General features: G+C 37.9%; 1 protein-coding gene across 1 annotated transcript in view; it reads right to left on the reverse strand.

Annotated features, from left to right (window-relative positions):
- cntnap5a (contactin associated protein family member 5a) overlaps positions 1-23,746 on the reverse strand; it is a 288,938-nt gene that overhangs the window by 140,835 nt on the left and 124,357 nt on the right. Inside the window, exon 8 of the mRNA XM_038301437.1 lies at positions 21,278-21,545. Coding sequence (XP_038157365.1) covers positions 21,278-21,545 — 268 coding nt within the window. The remainder of the gene's footprint in view (positions 1-21,277; positions 21,546-23,746) is intronic.

Consider the following 23,746-nt stretch of genomic DNA (forward strand, 5'->3'; position numbering starts at 1 on the left):
CTAGCCTTTTGATTTTCTCACTGGTGTTGCATTTTGTAGAACTGAAATGTTCATAGCAACAACCAACAACACACAAAGAAGAACACTTCTAGAGTCCATTGTTACCACTTTTTCTTGGCACCCAACTGTATCTCACCACAGTCATGCGTCATCTTGTTCTATTTAAAATTGGTCTTTTTGGTCTGACTATTCTATGTGCCTCCATCCCCTAAACTCCTCCTACACAACTCCTGATTAAATACTGATGAAAAGCACACCTACAGATCTGAATTTCGTCTGTGTCCTTGACACCTCACACCTCAAAATATGGAGGTTATCTCAGAGAGTTTTTGTCTTTTCTGCTCCTCTTTTAATGATCCTGTCCTCCTTAAAGTAGGATTTGGGAATATTTCAGCAGCTGCTGCATCCTCTTGGTATCACTCTGGTTTTCATAGGAGGACCTCTGATACTGTCAGGTTGTTTCATCAGAAGGACAGAAAAATATTATATGTATGTTAACATTATAGTGAAGATTCAAAATTACCCTGACAGTTTAATTATTCTTATATGTCTTGAAGACATAAAAACCTAAATGACTCTTAACTTCTCCTTCTGAATGCAGACAAAACAGAACTTATAGTCTTTGGATCAGAGTCTTTGAAAAATAAGCTGATACGTCAGTCACCTTATTTGGATGGAATTAAACTGATTACAGATAATAAAGTAAAAAAATCTTGGTGTTATTTTTGATCAGGACCTTTATTTTAAATCCCATATCAAAGAGGTTTCTAGAATTTTCTTCTTTCATCCGCGGAATATTGCAAAGATTAGAAATATCCTGGGCTGCTCAGTCGCGCAGTGGGTAGCCCAGGGTCTTTCTGCACAGAGTTTGCATGTTCTCCCATGCGTGGGGTCTCTCCGGTTACCCCGGCTTCCTCCCTCAATCCAAATACTTGACTGTTAGGTCAAATGGCTTCTCCTTAGGTGTGAGTGTGTGAATGGTTGTTTGTCCTGTTTGTCTCTGTGTTGCCCTGCGATGGACTGGCGACCTGTCCAGGGTGGACTCCGCCTCTCGCCCAGTGACAGCTGGAGATAGGCACCAGCACCCCTCGCGACCTCACTTGGGATTAAGCGTGTTAGAAGATGGATGGATGTATAGAAATCTCCTGTCCAGGGGAAATGCTGTGAAACTAGTCCATGCATTTGTTACTTCAAGGCTGGACTATTGTAATTCTTTACTATCAGGAAGTCCACAAAATGTAGATAAAAGCCTTCAGCTGATCCAAAATGCTGCAGCCAGAGTTCTGATGAAAATTAAAAAGAGAGATCACATCTCTCCTATCCTGGCTTCTCTTCATTTGGTTCCTGTTAAATCCAGAATAGAATTTAAAATCCAAGCTCCATCTATTTAAAATGGCCAAGCTCTGTCTGCAGGTTTACTAGTGGTTCCTAGAATTTCTAAAAATACAATAGGAGGCAGATCTTTTAGTTATCAGTTGTGCTGCTGCTATTAACACCCTTGTTTATAGCCTGTTTTCGAGTGTGGTCCTGTTTTTTTGACCGTGACTGGCTGGATGTGCTCTCTTCATCCTTTGACATAGGAGTTTGCTCGGAGCTCGTCTGACTGGCTGTGTGTTTCCTGGACAGGGCGCCTTTTACAGCTGCTTTTTGTATCTCTGCTTCTGTCTCTTTGAACCCCAGTTGGCCTCAGCAGATGACTGCTCAAACTGAGCCTTCCTCTGCTGGAGGTTTCTTCCTGTTAAAAGGGAGTTTTTCCTCTCCACTGTCACAACAAGCATGCTTAGTGTGAGGGATTGTATTCGAGTCAATGACTCGACGTAATCAACTGGTTTTCCTTAGATAGAAAACTTTAAATCAATTTGACTGGTTGATCTGGTGAACTGTAAAGTGCCATGAGATGACGTGTTGTGAATTTGTGCTATGTAAAAAAACTGAATTAAATTGAATTCACCAACTGTAGAAAAGTCTGTGATCTGGCTTTATAAACTGTATCAATCTACAGTATAGGAACTACTAACCTCTGTCACCACGACTGCCCCATTGCTGTTACTTACAGTTCCTGTCACTATGTTTTAAGCATCACTTCCACTTTAACATTGTTGAATACTTCACTTGGAGTGATTTCCTCCCGCTAATTGCTGGTTCTTCTCTCTCTGTCCACACTTCCACTGTCTTTTTTTTTTCTTCTTTTCACTTCTCCCCCCAGTTGTCATTGTATTTTGTTTTTCTCTCCTTAAAAGGCTCAACTGAAGATTGGAATTAAAACTGACATGCAGGCAAACACATTATTATATCCATTTATCACAACCTAATGATTCTGTTACGGATGGTGGGCTTTGAATACAGAAAGACCAAAGTGAATAATTTAACACTCGGGGTGTCAAATTTTAGTTGTTGAGGACCAATGCCCCTGTAACTTTAAGATATGTCACTGCATCGAAATTAAGTATTCATGTCATTAACGGGACTCTCTATTTTGGGTTTTAATACCCTGTTTTTTGCAGAAAATAAAACAATCTTTCAGATTAGATGTAAACAACCCAAAACAAACCCAGCTGCTGCTTAGGTATTAGACTGCACTGTGGCTCCATCAAACCTGTATTCTAAGGCTTGCTGATAAAAGAGCTGGCGGATCATCAGGCCCATATCCGTCATCATTACAAGCCATTCTTGAACTGCTGAAGCTGTTTCTGTTATTCTTATCTTGCTGTGTATGTTATTGTCTCAAAAATCAATGGGGTGGGTGGGAACGCAAAGAATTGTAGCATATTTTGTAGAACATCAAACACCGTCACATCTTTGAAGCAGGTGCGACATTCTCATTTCATGTTAAACCCCTCCATGGATGAACACAATATTTACTTGTTCATAAAAAATCTGAGAAAGAAAAGAAAGATATGAACACGGGTCACATATCCAAATCAATCAATGTCTGAATCAATCATAAACAATCAAACAATGTTTATGTAATAAAGTTGCAACCACTACTTAATCTGTTCTTTTTTTCTAATCCTTCAGTACGGCACTGTTTAGAATCCAAACAGTGCAATATCATCATGCATTTTACTTTTTTTTTTTTTTTTTTTATGCATGCTCTAAATCTACATTGAAAACTGCTGTTGTCGGGTTAAGGGCCAGGGGCCTAATGTCTAACTCTTGTCTGCACATAAAAAACATGTAGTGCAAAGTTAAAAGACAAAACAATGTATGAAACTCAACACTATGTGAATGGGTGCTGCAATCTATCTTAACTTTTGGGCAGCCATGAGAATTTGAGGCAGCCATGCAAACTTTTAAAATCTGCATTAACAAACTAAACAGCTTTAAAACTTAATTAAATGATGAAACATCCATTCATCCATCCATTATCTGACACGGTTTTCCCAATTGGGGTCGCGAGGGGTGCTGGTGCCTATCTCCAGCTGTCAATGGGCGAGAGGCGGGATACACCCTGGACAGGTCTAAATAATGAAACACTGCTCTATTTAGTTAACTTATACTGAACGAGCATCAAACCTGGTATCAAACCATGAGTTTAAGAGCCCCTATTATTTAAACATAAATGATGGAAAAAGTCTCCGTAAACAGAAATTATTTCTCTGTTTAGGTCATAGAAATGTTTATTGGTCTGAGCGGCAAGAGGAAAAAGGAGAAAAAAATCCATGTCTATTTTAACAGGAAGAAAAGGTGGCAAAATCTGCATAATAATTCAAAACAAGTCAGATCTTGTAAATGAGGTGGACAAGGTGTAGACAATCACACATGTCCATAAATAGTTTGTAAATGTGTGCATCACCGTGAAAGGACGGCAGTCTTGGCCTTGCTTGGAGGAGATTGCAAGTTGAAGAATGCTCCTCAATTCCAATCACTATTTCAATCGAGGAGCCGATTTCCAAATATAATCAAAACTTATAACTGCACTTTTAATGCTAGAAGGCGTGATCTGTAAAGGTTACATTTACTTCCATAAATGGAACACATTTTCATTACAAAGCTATAAATGTATTAGTGATGCACAAAGGACTCTCACACATGAAGTGCTATGGCGTTAATACAACGTGTGTGTTCAATTTAAGAGGATGCATCCTTCAAGGACCTGGACTATCTGGACTGGGTCCTTCCAGATCAGGAGGAGGCAGGAAGAATTTTGGCTTTGATTCAAACAGGCCCAAACTTATTATTATTATTAATAATAATAGTAATAATAATAATAATTGAACTTTATTAATCTCACACTTGAGAAATCCACCTCTGCATTAGACTCATCCCTTTTGGGAGTAGTGGGCCGTCATTGTCCAGCACGAGGGGAGCAGTGTGGGGTTAAGGGTCTTGCTCAGGGACCCAGAATGGCAGTCCGTGGGAACTCAGAACCTCTGAATTCCGAGCTCTATGGCCTAACCACTAGGCCAACACTCCCCTTCATGTAATGATATCAAAGGGGTAGAAATATATGTAAATAAATCTAACAATGTATGTATAAAAAATATATCTGCAAAATCTCTTATGATCAACAACAAAAAATACTTAGTTAGGCAAATTGTGCAAAAAAGCAATAAAAAATATAGAAAAATAATTTAAAAAAAAATACAAGAAAAGCTATTTAATAGTAGAGCATATGAATTGGATGAATGTCATTGTTTTGTAATGAATCTCTTGATATTTAGGCGGAATAGCAAAGTTAAGATATTTGGTTCTCAATGCACGGATGTAATTTCTGGAGTATTCTTTTAATAGAGAATGTATTTTAATTGGATTGACAATTTTCTTAAAAAGATTTTTTTGCATTTTCATGTATTTTATTATATTAATCCCTTCAATTAACATGTTTCTAAGTTCAGGAACTGGAATATCACTGAGGCAACCTTAAACTAAATTGATCAATGTTTTTTGAATATAATTTATAAGTTGTCCATATTCCTGGGATAAGAATTAGCATTATATTTAGTATTTAATGCATACACACACATACGTTCCCCGACAACCCCCCCCCCCCCGGAAAGGGGGACCCCACCACGTTTCATGTTTAAAGTTTTAATTCGATTACTGACAGAAATATGACAGTTAAGCCTTGCATAAAGCATTGGTGCATAAACCATTTTGTGTTAATAATGAGAAAAAGGGCCTGCCTTTAAAGTGGAAATAGAATGGTCACCCAAACTAACTTAATTCATCAATAATTGTACAAATATGAAAAATATCGACATAACAGAAAAAACTAAAATTTATGTTATAATTTTTGATAATGGTGCTGCCATGCTGAAGTAGTGCTGAACAGTAAAACACATAAAACATTTGGTATGTTGGAAGATTGTTCCCAACACTGGCCCCACCAGTCGCACCACCATAGCCCCGGGGACAGGGACAGGTGGTGTCGGACCCCCCGCCCCCCCAAGATCCCAAACGCCTGTTACATCAACATCCCTGCACCACCACCCCACCAGAAATGTAATCCCTCCCCCCTACATTAACATTCAAACAACTCACCACACAAAGCGACAATAGACATCCGGGCTGACATCATTCCCACTCCCCCTCCCACCCCTTTCCCCGCTAGTAGAGTGCAAAACCCCTGGAGGGGGTATGCATCTGCCACAAGGTGTTAATGTCCCACCCAAGGGCAACACACCCCACTGACCCAGCCCCCCGGACCCACCCGATGGCAGCCCAGCAACCAGGCCAGTAACCCACGCCTGCCACCACGAAACCCCTCGAGAGCACCGTAACCGGCCGCTGTAGGACACCCCGAGGCGTCCCAAGCCCCGCCCCAATGGTGGTAAAAGACCCAGGAGTCAGACCTGCCAGGCACCCCACTCTGAGCACCCCCCAGAGCCCCCCAGGACCACCGAACCAACCCAGCGCCCCTCAGCCCCCCACTACACTAAGTAATGGACCCGATCAAGGGAGCCCAGAGAGATCGGTCTGATGGGGATGCAGATGTTGTCTCAAGATTAATATAATCTAACAAAAGATCTCTATGTTAAATGGCATGTGCTTATATAGCACCTTTTTTCAAGTCAGGAGACTTGACCAAAGCACTTTACACTACATTTATTCATTCACCCATACACTCACACATTGATTGTGGTAAGCTACATTGTAGCCACAGCTGCCCTGGGGCTGACCACCATCAGTAGACAATGCAGGTGAAGTGTCTTGGCCAAGGACACAACGACACTGAAAGTCGGAGCCGGGGCTTGAACCGTCAATCCTTCCATTTCAGGGCAAACACCTACATCCAACGCCACTGTCGCCCCATATCTATACTATCTAAACTAATTGATGCTGAGTTTATCTTTACTTTTCCAACTCATGAGGATAGTTTCTTTGCGATACATAATGCAGTGAAGGCCATGCAAACTGATTTTTTTTTCAGAGAGCTTGACCTCAAAGTCACTCAGAAGGCAAACTGATGGGGAAGGTGAAATTTTACAACCCAGGCACAGTGATAAGTCCTTAGATACCTGTACACAGAATCTCTGAACTGGGGTGCATAAACATAATGCGTGAATATAATTATCAAGTTGATTGCCTGTGCACAACAGATATTAGATTGTGCAAAACCCATCTTGAATAATGTTTGACCTGTATAGTGCACTCTGTGGAGGATTTAGTATTGTATTTGTTGTAAATTGGGGTTTCTAATCATGTTAAAAGTTCTTAGACTTATCTGAGCCCAGATGTTTTGTTCATAGCTGACTGATAAACCCTCCTACCAATTCATAATAGGAAGAGATATTGTATCATCCAGTTTAGTCAGTGTCCTGTATAATTTAGACAGTAGTTTTTCTTTTTCTTTTTTGTCTTTTTTTTTGGGGGGGGGGGGGTGTTAAAGGAGAAGTTCGGTTTTTTACACTTTAAGCCCATTTTCTGTAGTGTCCAGGATGAAATCGAATGATCGACACCAAAAGTTTGACAATTGCTCCTGTCTCTGCTTTTTGGCTCATTTAGAATCACCCCCTGGCTGCTTTAGAATGGCTTGCATAGAGCATGTCCGATAATGTCCTTAAAACAACCTTAAACGTTCTTTTTTTTAAATATGCTACTCACCGGGTCGTCAGCTCTGTTCAATTACGTTCCAAAAAAAGTTTCGTAAAGAAAAAACGTTCCTGTAGTGTTTTATTTAGCATTTTGTAAATCCCATTGAGTTCTGTAGGAATAGTCAATATTCCGCTGCCACCGGAAACGGAAATGGGGCCTGTTTACACAGTTGTAGTCTTTTCGCTTCACTCTGTGTACTCCGACGTCGAGGTGCTAACGTCTCTGTTAAACACTTTAAAAAACTCTGAAAATGGAATACGAAAGGTGGATTCTTGATTCTCGACGTCGGAGTACACAGAGTGAAGCGAAAAGACTACAACTGTGTAAACAGGCTCCATTTCCGTTTCCGGTGGCAGCGGAGTATTGACTATTCCTACAGAACTCAATGGGATTTACAAAATGCTAAATAAAACACTACAGGAACGTTTTTTCTTCACGAAACTTTTTTTGGAACGTCATTGAACAGCGCTGACGACACGGTGAGTAGCATATTTTAAAAAAAGAACGTTTAAGGTTGTTTTAAGGACATTGTCGGACATGCTCTATGGAAGCCATTCTAAAGCAGCCAGGGGTTGATTCTAAATCAGCCAAAAAGCAGAGACAGGACCAATTGTCAAACTTTTGGTGTCGATCATTCGATTTCATCCTGGACACTACAGAAAATGGGCTTAAAGTGTAAAAAACCGAACTTCTCCTTTAACTATAGGAACTGTGATAAATTAGTTGGAATTCAATCAACATCCATCAATATGCTTAAATTTGTTTCTAATTACAGATTTAATTTGGTCATATTCTAAGAATTTATTTTTGTTATTGCCATATTGCAAATTTTATCTAGCAAATGTGATAAACTCTGTTCATTCAAATAAATAATCCAGATAGTTAATCCCTTTATTCTTCCAGTACGGAAAGTTGATCATATTATTGTTTTGTAGAATGTCAGGATTATTCCAGATGGGTGTACGACTGCACGGGATAAGTGATGACTTTGTCATTTTAAAAAAATTCCCACCATGCTGTCTGGGAAGAGCTGATGTTAATATTTTTTTAAAACATGATTACCGCGTGATATTAGAGCTAATAAATGACAAATCTGAAACTATGATATTACTGCATATTTCCTGTTCTGTGTCTATCCAGGGCTCATCTAAAGGATTATGTTTTATCCATGTATAGATGTATTGTAGTCTATTTGCTAAGTAGTAGTTTTGGAAGTTAGGTAAATCTAGTCCCCCTCTGTCTTTGGTTTTCTGTAATGTCTTTAAGCGGATACGAGCGGGTTTATCCTTCCAAAGAAATTGAAAGAATCTATAGATTTAAACCATTCCAATTTATTGGGGATAATTGAAAATAGGTAGTTAATTCTAGGTAAGACCATCATTTTAATTGACGCTACCCTACCTATAAGGGAGATCGGAAGCGATTTCCATCTTTCTAGGTTCTCTTCTATCTTTCTTAAAAGAGGGAAATGGTTGAGTTTTGGTAACTCAGTTAATTCAGATGTCACAATATTTCCCAAATATTTGATATTTCCTGAATGCAATTGTAGACCTGGGGGATTCTGTAGAGAGCAATTAATTGGTAGTACTAAAGATTTAGACCAATTTATAGACTAATCTTTGGTTTTCAAACCCAAGATCCATCTTAAACTGTAATATGGTTTTCAACCATGTTTTCCCTTCCTCTTTGTACATAGTAGTTTAGTGAAGGTGAGTTTCACTAGTTTTAGTTAAGAGTTTTAAATTGAAATATGTTTGATTTGGAGCTGAATGATTTTTGTTAATAAACTCTTATATTTTGAACAGAAGTTGTGGTAAATATATTCCATGTATGTGCAGAATTAACTATTTGACCATATTTTTTCATTTACGGTTCTAACACACAGCTTGTAAGATGTGTGTTCATAAAAAATATATAACAGCCCAAATACTACCTGATTAAAAAGATATTTACCAGCCTTACCGGGAGGACAATAAACATCTTAAAGTATCAGAAAATATGCATTCCCATTTGGCTCGGAATTTAATATAACAATTATTCACAACATAAATATAGCATCCAACCTGGATTGGTATTGAATATAAATTCTCAACAACACAGACTAATTTAACTCAACTAAGCAGCTAGACAGAACCTTTAGGACTTCATACTAACTCTATAGAACAAAACGAGCCAACGGACCTTTGATTTTCAGATTTTATTTTTTAACGAGTCACTAATGTCTTTTTATGAGATAGTTGTCTGTATTAAAATTCTGTAATACAATTGTATCACATTTTTTAGGTAGGGACCAGGCATACCAAGGGGATCTCTCAGCTGCGTATGATTTTCTATATGTTGTATGTAAGTATGTTGTGCAGCAACTAGTCTACACTGTGTTTGTACATCAGTTTTTTTTTTGTTTTTTTTTTGTCCACTGTACTGTAAGTTTTGAAAATACTCCAAACAACCAACTTTTAGTATGAAAGCTATGCACTCTGTCAATCTTCATTTTTTTTTTTGTTCATTTTCTTTTGCCTTGTACATGTTGTGGGTGATGTAGAAAGATTGCCCACACATATGCTAAGATGCACACACCAGTTATTCCACCTGACTGAGCTAACAGGATTGAGTGTGCTACAGGCTGTTTAAGAGTGGCCATAATATAGGAGATAATAATGGTAATAATTATGAAAAAAAAAATTGAAAAGAAGGATTTAAGGATTATCATTTAAAAGAATGATAATACTTCAAATAGTTTAAAGTACAATTAAAGTATACTTGCTCTCAAAGTGTTACAAACCAAACTAAAAAATAAAACAATGAGATAAAGCTAAATATGAAAGATAAAAATGTTGCCATCTTAAATTGCCTTTTGATAAGATAAGTTGAACTACCAGCTAAGCATTTGGTCAATTTGGGTCTCAGTCTGTAGCTGTATCTGTTACAGAATCAGATTCAGAGAAAAATCATACAATTAAAGCTAAGAATCAACCTAAGTTTACCGTTGAAATCAAGGCAGAGTTCCAGCTGGGTAATGGGAGAGAGAGAGCAATGTCATAATCTTATTATTTGTTGTGGGAATAAAGACATGTTATGATCTTAAAGAACAGTCTGCTGCATCAATCTGAATATCCATCATGTCATTAACACATGTTTAATCTCCATATTCCTGCAGCCTTAATGAGAAGAGCTTCACAGCAACAGCTGGGCCTCTATCCTGATCGAATCACTATATAGTTTTTTTTTCTTGTGTGGCCCACAAGTTCAACAGGGACAGGCGACAATGCCAAATGCACCCTGGGAGTTGTTTCCAGTTAGTCTGAAATAACATCTGTCCAGGCTCTTGGAAAACTTGAGAATTTCAGTGACTCCTGTCGCTAACGGCACAGCCTTTTATCCTGGAAGCCTGTGAGCGCCACAGGCATTTTCTCCTATCTCCACTTACTATTTCAGTGAAAAAGCCATGCAGTCATGACGCACTGCTGGAGAGCATTAAAACCGGGCTTCCTGTCACAATTCCAGGTCTTATACATTTCATGTGCTGCTAGGAAGCCCTGAAGGGTCAGTGTAAGACACACAGATCTAATCAGACTACTGCTCCCCCACTAAAAGAAAAATCTACCATTACAGCTTTTTATTTCTAGTATCTCTTAATCTCTGTGCCTTCCTTCTGTCTGGACAGAATTTGATGTCAGTTTTACATTGTTCAAACTGCAAAGAAAGCTGGAGCATGTCCTTGACAAGATGCAGAGAAAGGCAAAGGAAACAAAAGCTCATTGTGAATCGTTCTATGTGTCTCCTGATTTCACCAAAAGATGCTTTCTTCTACATAAATCACGTCTTGCCTGAACATCTCAGATATATATTTTTTGTCAAATTATTGCCTTTGTGCCTTCAAACAAAGAATGAGACTAAACTTCTTCTGCCATCAAACTGGAAAAGAAGCTTCGTGATCAAACTGAAGAAAGAGTTTTATTTTAGAAAAGAACATACATGAAATGTATCACTGTTAGCCCTGGGGCTCAGTTTAATGATCTCCACAGATATTGCTCTGTTTGTGCTACAGTCATAAATCCAAAAGAAAGGAGGGGAGAAGGTAACAACTTCATTTTTCACATTTTTGTATTTTGAACTATAACAGAGATTGAAAAACAAAACAAAAAAACCAACACTTTTTCTGCAGAGGGTTTCAAAACTCCACAGATCGGATAGAAAAACACCATCACTAATTTTAGGAGCTTTAATCAGAATGTCCGAAGTAGGATTCCGGTTGTAGATCCAGTTTTCTCTGTTGCATTACTCAGTTAGGTGATATTTCAGGACATCCATCTCACAAAAAAAGACTTCCAGCTGCTTTGAGTCCTGCACATGTTTCTCACAGCAGCATATAGTCAATATCCTGCTGTAATGAAGGAATTTACCCCCCATGTCTGTGCAGCAGGCTCTTACAGGATCAGGTTGATTCTCCAACCAGATTCAGGGGATTTCTCTCTGTCTGTTTGATATGATAATGTTCCCCTTAGCGGCATGAATTTATAACCAAGACGCTCTCACAGCTTTGGCTCAATAATAATTTCAGCTGTGACCTCTAAAGATGTACCAAAGGAATCCTAATAAAAATAATTGATGAATTATGTGTGAGGCAGTTTATATCAAACCAATATCAGATTAGTATTTCTGAATTCATTATGAGGGAAACTTTACTTACTATAAGGACGCTGGGTCCTCACATGATACAGCTCGGATGTGTCCCAGAGCATGCAGCTAATCGAATGGAGCTTCAGGTAAATTATATAAAAACGGCTGCACGTCCCTCAACCTTGCGTGTCCTCTCAATCTAGATTTCCCTGCAGCCCAAGACCTACAGAAAGTCAGGCTACACTAAACGATCCCACTTATCTCTGTTACTTGCACCGTGAAGCTGCAGACATAAAATTGGATGGCATGTGTTTCTTGGTAATTGTGAGAAAAGCTTTTCTTTCATTAGAACATTGCAGACAGGCGTGAAAATGAGCTGCAGGTAAAATTTCCTAATGCACTGCATTGTCTCCAGATTCTAAATGAGGGTCTCTCTCTGTCTGCAACAGCACTATACAGCTCAGAATCAGACACCAGTAAAATAGGAGTTTATGGTGATAATAACATGTTTACATGGATGTGGATGTATTCCACCTAGCTGGGAACAAAATAAAAACCGCAGCTCGATTTCAGGTCTTAAGACAGAACCTTATAATAACAAGCAGATAAAATCAAGTGGAAAGAATAAAAAGCAAAAAAAAAAATTAAATAAAAAATATTCTCACTGCACCACAAAACAGATTAAACTTTTATTTTAGCAGAGACTGAATTTGTATTAGTTGTTCACCCTTCGTTTCAAACAGTTGTTGCAATACTCTCCAAAATCATAGCAGCATGACTGGATTGCATTAAAATTGAAAAGATTTCTTTGGAGTTACATTAATATAGAACACTGTGATAATCTAGCTGCTACTCAAAAAATCTCCCATCATTTAGTTTTGTTCTATATTTTCCTCTGCATCCTTCCTTTATATTGTCCTACCATGCCCGCTCATTATCACATCCCGTCTGTGGGCACTGGTCATCATAGAACAACAGACCAACACATCGTGGCCTATTAACCTTTTTCAGGGCCATCAGAAAAGGCCTAACAACATAATTTGCTTTAAATAGAATATTTTGGGAACTGAGAAGCTCAAAACAACTCATTAAACCTCAACAATAACCTGACTATAACCTTGGCTACAATTATACCCACTGCAATCATCATAGAATCATAGTGTGACACTATCTTTGGTCAAATGTAACCAACCATTCTGAACCAGGGTTCAGGGATGAGTGTTGATGGTTTGGTTTTATTTGTAAATCAACTATCCTGAGGCCGAATGAGCCCAAAATTTTGCCTTGCAGATATAAGGTCAGACCCTGAACTTGCTATAGCGTCTGTCTCCTCTGACACAGTACTCTGATACAGTGCAAAAATATAACTCTTGGGTTAATTTCTATCTGCTAATTGCTGTTAAATATGACTTTTCCTGCAAAGAGTTTTGTCCTGTTATGGATTTGTGACCTTGCCAGATGACAGCATGATAACAGAGATCCAACAAAGGAAATCAAATCTTGCCCAAGGATTGATAAAATGGCAGTATTAATATCAAAGGTCAGATAATATTTTATGAAGCCAAATCACAAAAGATAGTGAAGAGAAAAATCATTTGGAACAATCACAACAACCGATCTTATTGTAATACTCCCCCTGCAAAAAAAAAAAAAAGAAAAAAAATAATCACTGTTTTTCGACACGCATCAGCTAATGTGAAAGCCAGCATTTGGTTACCTGAAAGACTCATTAGTTCCTCTTCATTTTACGATATAGTTACCTACTTTGTTCATAATGAGCATGGAGAGCAAAGAGACAGCATGCTCAAGCCTTCATGAGCATCTCAGCCACAGCGCAACACAGCACACATTTATCTGTGAGCTATAAATGTTTTGCTTTGCATATTCTCACCAAATCATGCAGAGGTGAGCAAAACAAAGATTCAAACTAAATTAACAAGCATTTGTTGCATTGAACGATTAAGCTTCATCACACATATTTAGCTCATTAGGATAATTTACATAGAAGTCTGAAGTAAATATATTAATGAGTCTAACCATCTAGCAAGTTATGAAGTCATATATAGATATAGCAAAAGATTGCAACCATTACTGAATGGATATGTACATCACTACATCAATTAATAACATGCATTTGTCTATAATATTTGGCTTTACTTTCATTCTATCTCTAATGTCGTATTGAATCTGTTTGTTCAATCTCTAATGTTCTGCTCTCTCTGCTTTTTCTCATAGTAGCTTCATCTGGTCTGTTCCTGTTTGGCTGCGACTCCATCCTGGAGAGAAATATCAGCTGCACTGCTGCCATCAACACCTTTGATGTTGGAGACCTGCCTATTTTTCAGTGTAGTCCTGTTTCTCTGACTGTGACTAACTATAAGTGCTTTCTTTATCCTCTTACATGCCTGCCTGTGTTTTGCCTGGACTGGGCCGCCTGTGGAGCTGGTTGAAGGTTGTCATTTTTATTTCTGCTTCTTTCTGTATGTCTGCTTCTGTCTCCTTGAACCCCAGTCGGTCTCAGCAAATGCCCACTCATACTGAGCCTGGTTCCGCTGGAGGTTTCTAAATGTTAAAAGGGAGTTGTTTTTTTTAACTGTCACTACAAGCATGCTTGGTGTGAGGGATTGCTTTGGAGTTAATGAGTTGATGCAATTGGCTGGTTTTCCTTAGACAGAAAAAATTTTGAACCAATCTGACCGTATGATTTGTTTGAATTGGGCATTGAGATGACATATGTTGTGAATTGGCTCTATATAAATAAACTGAATTGAATTGAATTTACTTCAGAAAATCTGGTATTCATTTTAGTACTAATGGTAATTCAGCAATTTTACCGATGTACTACTGACATAATCATTGGGTGTTAGGTTTTGGAATTCAACTATCTCTGTTTTCAACATTTTCTATTCTCTTTTATTGGGTTCCATGATTGTGATAATACCTTGTATATATAAATAAAATTTCTGTGTTTATTATATCTATATTATACCTCTATATATCTTCACATATCAGTTTATTTTCTATTTTGAGTTTCTCAGTTTATACTTGGTTTAAGTTATGCTTGCTTTTAAATGCAGTTCTCCCACTTAGCGTTCCCCTTTCATTCTTAGTTAGATGTTAGATGTATCTCATGTCAGCTTGACTCATTAACTAGTCACCCTTCCTCTACTTGATTTCCTTTGACCCCAGCTACTTAACATTATCTCCTGATTAAAAGTTGCATTATTATTCACAAGCAGGCAGCGGTTAGAACAAAAAAGAAGTAATATTTGTCTTATGCTACGTTCACACAGAACATAACTTGTCCACATTAAGGTCAAATGCAACCAGTAAGGTGTGTACAGATGCATCTTATGCTATATTTGCTTATAATTGGATAAGAAGTACTTTAGTGTGTCTTTAAGCGCACCTCAAAGCATCATCTGTACAGTCAGTTCATCTTGTGGCCTATTTTGCTGTCACAGCAGCACAGATGCCAACAGACCCCCAGATACCAGCAGTGCGCTGTGACTGGAAATCTCCAGCAGTAGCCTCTTAGGGCCTTTCCGCTACTGTTATTGGCAGGTAGAAGTAGATGTTAGTTTTTTAGGTATGTGGTACAAACTGCAGACACCAGAATAATAAAAGAAAACATATTCTGTTTCATGCAGGTTTCAACATTTATGTTCATTAAGGAATTGATCAAGTTTTTGGTAGAGTGAGCATAACGCTCCCTTTCTTTGTAGATAAAAGAAAAATATTGTCCTTGCCTTTTATGTAAAACTAGTACAGTTTCACCTCTATTTAAACCTAGATATAGTCTTGTTAATTTTTGATGGCTTTCTACTGACGGCTCCACATCAGCTTCTCTGATTGGTTGTTGTGGCGTGTCGAGCAGCCAAAGTTCAAATTTGCAATTCTAGCATCTGCTGCTTGTGAAATATTGCATGCCTCAGATGCTAAAAAGCTAATGAGGTGCTGCCTCAGCTTCTCAGATTCTCCACGATAGGCTGCTTCTGCCGCTCGAGATGCAGTGCAGGACCTTTTGATGCGCCTTGATGCAGGTCAACTATAGACTTTGCATGTAAACCTGCTGCTTCTGCTGCTCATATCACTTTCGGTGTGAATGTAGCATTAGGGGCTCTTGCTGCTAGTTCTTGGCTAAACTTCTGCAGGGTGTTTAAAAACTGTGAGAATTTGGATAGGAAGTTATAAGTAGGAAAAGCAGGGCTGAGACTAGACTTGTGAGTGGAAACATTTGTAATATAAACCTGTTTTCATGGTGATGTTTTGTTTTCTTTGTTGGTGTGATTTAAGCTACAGTGGATGGGATTTTGTATGAATTTTGCTTGAAGTGTGATAATGCAGAGCAAACAAACTTTTTGTTGACTTTTTCCCACAACGAAAACAAGAAACAGACTTCTTGGTTCTTCCAAAGTAAAAACCTTAAATACATTTTATGATGCTATCATTCTATCTGATACTCTTTAGTATTCATTATCCACAGGGTTCCAGCTCCTGAACTGGTTCTTTTTCTCGTTGACGCATACTTGGTTTCACCGTTTGTCTGATCATGCCGTATGCCGCCCTGTCCTTGTGTTTTACCAACTGTGAGTTTTATATATCTAATATTATGTTAACGGCTAATTGGCTCTTGGAACCAGCTATGATAATAACACCTTTCGCACTATACTACAACTCCTATCTAATGGTTTTAACTAAGGCATGCTCAAAGACATCTAAAAACATACTCCAGTCAGCAGAATTAGCAGTAATTTATTCATTCTCTGACATATAATGTATTATCCAATAACAAGGACTTCACTGGCCAACTGTTGTTTTCTACGTGCAATGTGTCCAATCTTATTGTAACAGTTCCAAATTTTTTTTCTATATAAGTATCAATGTTTTAAGTTTTTTTTGTTATTCAATCAATTTTAGGAAAAGGAAAAAAAAAAAAAAAACATTGAATGTGAAGGTAAGAAAACAGCTGAGATCTTGATGAAAAAGCTTTGAATCCAGCATAAAATAAAGGGATTGTAAAATATCACAAGTTTGTGCCTCCAAGCATGAATGTTGGTAAAGTTTTTTGGTAATTCCAAAAAAGGTTAAGCAACTTATTCCAAGTGTTTTTCTCAAATCAGAGCTAATAGTTTTATACTTAAAATTGTTTTGCAAAGTGTCACAGATCTAAATTCACAGGCAAATTGCATAGCAAGAGGATATCAATGGTGCCATTGTTCATTGACTCACTGAAGTAAGAATTGGTTTATAACCCAATCAGGTTTATGCTGAACTGTATGTTTTTTCCAACTAAAATTTGACCCATTCCTTTCAATTTCCTTCACTTATTTATCCATCCCCATCTAATTTATCTCTGTTATAAACATGGACTCAGTTAGGCACCTACATAAACATGGACATGTTTATGTAGGTGCACAACTAACAAGATTTTAAACCAAAATTTTGGAACACCTATGAGTGTGACAGAGTCCATATAGGTCCACGAGTATGTGTCCATCCCAGAATGCTAAAAGTAGGAATATGAGATGTGAGGTTAGATTAGCACATTCGATTAGAAGAAGAACAGGAAAATCAAAGTAAAAATGTACCTCCAAAGATTAAATACTGTAGTACTGTAATAGTGGAGCAATACTGCCACTGAAACAGTCCATTAAAGGTGTATGACTTTGTTTGGTCCATCTCTCTGTAAAAAGCTAACAATGCCAATTGAAGGTATGAAATCTTTTACATTTACTGATTCCTGGACCAGACTAGCATCGTAAAAGGACTTTGCCTGGGACTCTGTTGTATTTTCTTTGTGACTCAAATATTTATTGGATTTTGGCCAAACTTAAAACAAAATACATCAAAGACGAAGCTGTTTGTTGAAGCATTTTAAGACAAAAGTAAGAACCCTATTTTTGCTTTAACTATTTTATAAATTATTTAGTTTGTCAGAGTTGGAGCCGCCAGTGATGGTCAGAATAATCCAGAATGTGAGCATAGATAATTTTTTTTTCAATCTATATTAATCTCACTGTAATCTTGGAATTAATCTAAATGAATCTAGATTAAAATGGCTCATTTGAATTCTGCCAAAGGGATTCATGAATCAGAATCACTTTATTAATCCCTTGCGGGAAATGTATTTCTTGCAGTGCAACCGTTTACAAAAGAGGGAAAATAAGATCCATTCATTTTTCATCACGCTTCGTCCCAGCTGTGGATGCTGGTGCCTATCTCCAGCTGTCTACCGGTGAGAGGCGGGGTACAACCTGGACAGAACGTCAGTCTATTGCAGGGCAACACAGAGACAAGCAGGACAGACAACAATTCATGCACACAGTCACCCCTAAGGAGAATTTAGAGAAGCCAATTAACCTAACAGTCATGCTTTTGGACTGTGGGAGGAAGCCGGAGTACCCAGAGAGAACCCAAGCATGCTCCGGGAGAAAATGCAAACTCCATGCAGAAAGGCTGGGAATTGAACCAGGAAGCTTCTTGCTGCAAGGCAGCAGTGCTACCCACTGCCCCACTCAGCAGCCGAGAACAATAAGATTGTAAGTACAAATTCAATATAGGAATAAAGGATAAGAATAAAATAAGATAAGGGTAAGAATAAATAACATAAGGATGATATGTGTGTGCTAACTAAATAATAAGTAAAAGTAAGTCTTTAAACAGGTTTCTCGCATTAGATCTCCAGTTTCCAAAATGCATCACATAAAACCTCAGAAGCTATATTTTCGAAAAGTGTCACATTTTAGCAGTATTCACCAAAGTAATCGTCAAGAAGCAAACATAATGTTGTGGTCATCGTTTGTCGTGTCGTGGTAAAATGAAATTTAAAATTACATAACATTGCCTACCTGAAGCAAAGGAGTGCAGTTCCCAGCTGGCATTGATAAGGTGCACAGTAACGCCGGGGTAGTTATCATTATTGACAGAAATACAGCGTTCGACCATCAGTGCTAAACACATCACCTCGACCAACTTCTCATCTTTCCCGGCTTTCTCTGCGGCGTGTTGGTCATGTATTCTCCTCATGATAGTTAACCTTGCAGGTAGTTTTTAAGATGGCTCACCTGTGGCCGCCTTGAGATTAAACTCAAGCCCATCATCTTTAACCATGCTGATGGGCGTTCTTAAAATTTTTTTTCCAGCTTTATAGCTGAATCCATTTTAGCACTTCACGTTTGATGTGTTGAAAGGTGGCCTAGACACAAGACTGATTCATTCACGCCCCGAGAAATATATCCGTTCCAGATCCCAAACCACTGTGGGAATAGATTAACTGCGATGTTTTTTTATTGCCGGTTAAGAGTCTGCCGTTAATGCAGCCATTAACGCTGATGACGGCACACAACCAGTTTAATTCCTGATAATAAAAAAAAAAATCTAATCCAGAAACTCATGTTTAGTAACTGAATTAAAAGATAAAACTATTTCAAGCTTGTGATTTCAACAAATTGCTATAATCATTGTGTTGTACAATAGAATAAAAATGCGTTTTGAGATGTTAACAAGGTTGTGGTAAAAAAAAAAAAAAAAAAACCTTTAAAGAAAGATTATCAAAGAAATATTAGAGTTCTTGGAAGAATTTTCTTCCCGCATTGTGAAAAATACCAATTAAATCATTGAGGATGGAAGTAAATGGGGGTGAAGAGTGAGAATTGAGCTCTGAACCAACAAATTGGAACTGAATCAAGAACTGTGACTCATCATTAGCTGAAAGCAACGCATGGCCACAAAATCATATTGGGAAATAGTTCTCATGCTCTACAAAACATTAGCTGAAAAACGAACCCTTACGTGAAGGGAATGCCCATTCCATGCCTTTTTTTTTTTTTACATGCACTCAGCGTTTATTTTCTGTTAAACAGAAAAATACCCTGCAGACTGTGAGGAGGTGTAGAAAAATAGCTAGAACGTCCTCACATGACCTTAATGGTTTCTATAATGTCAGCCTCTAAAAAAAAGCCTGCTTTATTTCCCCTAACTTAAAATATCCCTGGAGCAGCTTTTCTTAAATTAGGACACAGATACATTCTGTCACTATGCAGAACAAACCAGTTCACAAAATGTTATAAACCGGCAGCCTCACAGATGCCAACAAAGAAGTGTTATCACCGCCACATGAACAATATACAGCATTGCTGAAAACAAAGTACTCTTTACAATCCCTCTTTTTATTTTAGGTATTCTACTTCATGTTTGAACAAAATCAAAGCGATAGAATCCCCAGATCACACAAATATAATTTTAACTATATCAACACATACAACTGATTCCAGGTACATTTAAACAATAAAGACACCAGACTGGATAATATCTGCCTAAATCATGAAACACTCTGTTGTAGCTTCAGTCAGTTTCCAGATTTTCCAGGCAGGTCCAGTCACACCTGCTGGTGTGGAGCACACACACTTTAACTATGACGCTAAATATAATTATTGTAACCATCTGTCTTAGGCGTGGAATAAAGCTAAAGCTAAGATTAATTCACTTGTTCTGCAGTGAGCTACTCCCGAAGAAAAAAAAATCATAAAATGACTTTGATTGTTGTTGCCAGGAGTTGACAGTTAATCTAGACTTAGACAATTTTTGTCATTTTGTATACACAGAGTGAATACAAAACATAATTTTGTTTTGTAAAGCCTTCATGATGTTACCATTTCTTAAAGTGCAGCAGTGATTAAATGTAGTGTGGAGAAAAAACATGGAGCAAAAGAAAAAAAAAGTTCAGTATGTATGGTGCAGTTATGCAGTGTTTTGGTTTGGTGTTGTCACTGTGATGCAGATGCAATTAACACAATTTATGCTAAAGCCAGACACCTAGAGATATAACAGAAACTTTAGTTGGTCATTAAAACTACATTCGAATGACCAATCAAACTTCTGGAACAAAATGCAGATATTTGCATATGAGCAAAACCATAGTGTACTGGTTTTCAAGCATGATGGTTGAGGGTCGTGATTTGGGCCTGTTTTGCTTTTTTGAATTTTAATTAAACTATTATGTCTTTGGGGCATCAAATTATTCCAAGTTTAGTCTAATCCTGGCTAACCTGGGTGACAATCTGCAGCAGAATGACTGAGTACAAAAATATTTAAAAGTTTAAATTCAGATTAACTGGTCTGATAGAAATGCTGCAGTGGGACCTTAAGAAAGATACAGGAAGAAAGAAGGAGTCGGTCAGAATTCCTTCCCACTGATGTGACAGATATGAACTCAAGCAGAAACAGAAACAGCAAAATACTGCTCACTAAACTGGTTCTATAAGCTTTAGATTGCAGATAGGTTATCTTAACTGAATACGCCTTGTTTCATTCCAAAAAATAAAAAAATAAAAGATTAATCTCTCGCTTTGAACAGAAAGCAATACAGTCAACACGAATATGCCTCAAGTTTTTCTGCTTATGAACAAATGGAAAACATCTTCAAATATAATATTTTGAAATCTTTACAGGTTTCCTTTTAACTCCTGAGAGAAATATATTATTATTCTATCTCATTAGAAAACGCCTGCTTCTAAAAGGTAACTTAATTATAATTTTTCTCAGTAATAATGAGTGCATCTGATTGTAGAAAAAGGCTTTAGGTTATGTTTGGAGATGGATGGCTGTTCACACTCACCAGCAGAAACCTCTGATCTCTGTCGTCCTGTGCTATGGAGGGTCAAATGAAGCCAGCTGTTGCTGATCTGCAGTTCTAGTTTCTGTGGACTTGGGTTGAGCTGCACAGAGAGCAGAAGCCCGTCGGGGTTCCAGGTCCTGAACTGGAAGCGAACAGTGAATTCCCCTGTGGGGGCAGTAACAGACGGGAGCGACAGGAAGCTGCTGCTCGAGCTCAGGAAGGTGCAGGCCACCAGCTGGGGTGGCGAACATGAGAAGGTCACGTTGCCCTGCAGAAAAAAAAAGAGGAGAAAGATTTACATGAATCTCTAGCAATGTGCCAGCAGAATACAAAGGCTGCAAATGTCATGTAAAAACTATAACCTTTTTTTAATTATTGGCAAAACCTTTGTCGGCTCTAATTACTTGGGTTCGGTTTAACATAATAATCACAGGAAAAGTGGCTGTTAAAATATGTGATTTGGAAATGAAAACAAAAACAAATAAGAACCAAAATAATTCTGTGGACTGTTTCACAGTTGAGAGATTGAGACAAAACTTGCAAAAAATATGAGAACAAATCTGCATAGTTGTTTTACCCAGATTTTCAAAAGATAAATCAGTAAATAAAACATTGCATTTAAAAAAAAAAGAAGAAAATATATATTTTTACAGCATTTCCCTAATGTCTAATAACATTAAACTGCAAGCAAACATCATCAGAAGAGAGCTAAAATGAGAATGCAAAAGAGGCTGTTACTTTTCATTCAGCACCATCCTTTGGTGAATTGTCCACTTGTAAAGTCACAAACATCCCCCTGGGCTGCAGCTTTTCATCCAATCCAAGCATACATATAATCTTAATTGTGTGTCGGCTGCAGTCAAAATCCAACCAGTCATGGCTGCTGAGGTCAGACTCCTATCAGTGCCACAGCCCGCAGGGCAGCACTCAGCAATCACAACTCTCAGACTCTCAATGTGATTCCCTCCCATCAGCCCCGGGGAGATGGTCCCATTGAAATTCCATTACAGCTTCCATCATTCCCGTCTCCTCCACCTCTGCCTCTATAGTCAGCAAAGGCCTTTAATGCAACAGTTAAAGGCGGTGGGTGTCTCAGAGGAGATGTGGCTTGTAGCTCTTTGACTGACCTGTCTGATTGGTGTGGGAGGAGACTCTCAAACTGCACTCAGACTTAATCACAGAGTAGCCGGGTTCATAATGGCTCTAATGATTGTTTATTCTCTATTCATGCCTCTGACAATCTTTATTCTATGTCTGGGTGATCACAAATCATCAGCATAGGGGGAAACAGGAAAGCCACGGAAAATCAGTCAGAACCTAAACATAGGGCCACCACAAGGCCAACCTGTTTAAAGGATGGCCTGTTGGTGGCACTATATTAGTTTAATGACAACATTTAAGCTATGTGAGAGATTTGCATAATAACTGTAACTTCAGCAGACATGCTTTGATAAAAAGGCTGGGACTGCGATTTGCCAACCATTAAAGCTGACCAGCCTTTTGGAAATTAAACAAATCCTCTGTTTATCCAATCATGGAACACACCATAATAGGTTATAACAGGTTGCTTGATAACACTGATAACACAGTTTTCTTTGTTTTTGCTGTTCCTAAGTCAAGAAGACTCAAAGTCGGCTACTTTCAGTATTCATAAAGTCTGGAAAGAAGTCAGAGGAGGAACAGAAATAAGCTTAAAATTAGCAGGAGGATGGAAGTTCCATGATTCTGCCTTTTCTGGACTTTTATATTCTCTCTTTTCTTTTTCATTTTTAAGTTACACTTTGTTTAATGTTATTCTGCGTTTTCTAGGTCACTGGTTTCATTTCCATTTTGAGTCATTCTATTTGTTTTCTGGTTGCATTTGAGCACTTATGTCTTTCTTGTTTACTTTCTGTTGCCACCTTGTGCCAGTCTTTCCTCTGGCTCCCTTCTAGATCATTCTGTCCACAGCTGCTCCCAATCAGTCTATTGCTCCATACTTTGTTCTTTGGCATATCGGTAACTCCTCTGTAGTTACTGTTTACTGGATCCTCTTCATTTCTTCATTATGTTTTTATATTTCTTGATTAAATTTTACAAGAAATCATCTATGCCTCTCCGTCTCTGCATTCAGCAATTATCCACTGATCCTGACAGGAAGTTTCTTTCTTACTGAAAATAATAAAAGTATCACTTGAAAGAAAATATTTCAGCATATTTACATTTTCACAAAAATAGTAATAAATATTTGATTGTTTATTATTAATAAATGGGAAAGAATATACTGTCACCATAACAATCAAACACTATAACTGCTGAGCAGCTTTCTGCATGTTTGCAGCAGCCTTTTGACACCATCTTTGGTTATGAGCTCTGATCTCACATTCTCTATCAGATTCTACATTGAACACTGGCTGAACCAATTTAAAAGCTTTATATTACCTCCTGTCAGACAAAAACTTTTGGTCACATCAAAACACTGTTTTTCTA

The sequence above is a fragment of the Cyprinodon tularosa genome, unplaced genomic scaffold (genome assembly GCF_016077235.1).
Source record: "Cyprinodon tularosa strain WSP-4 unplaced genomic scaffold, ASM1607723v1 ctg467, whole genome shotgun sequence".
NCBI lineage: Eukaryota > Metazoa > Chordata > Actinopteri > Cyprinodontiformes > Cyprinodontidae > Cyprinodon > Cyprinodon tularosa.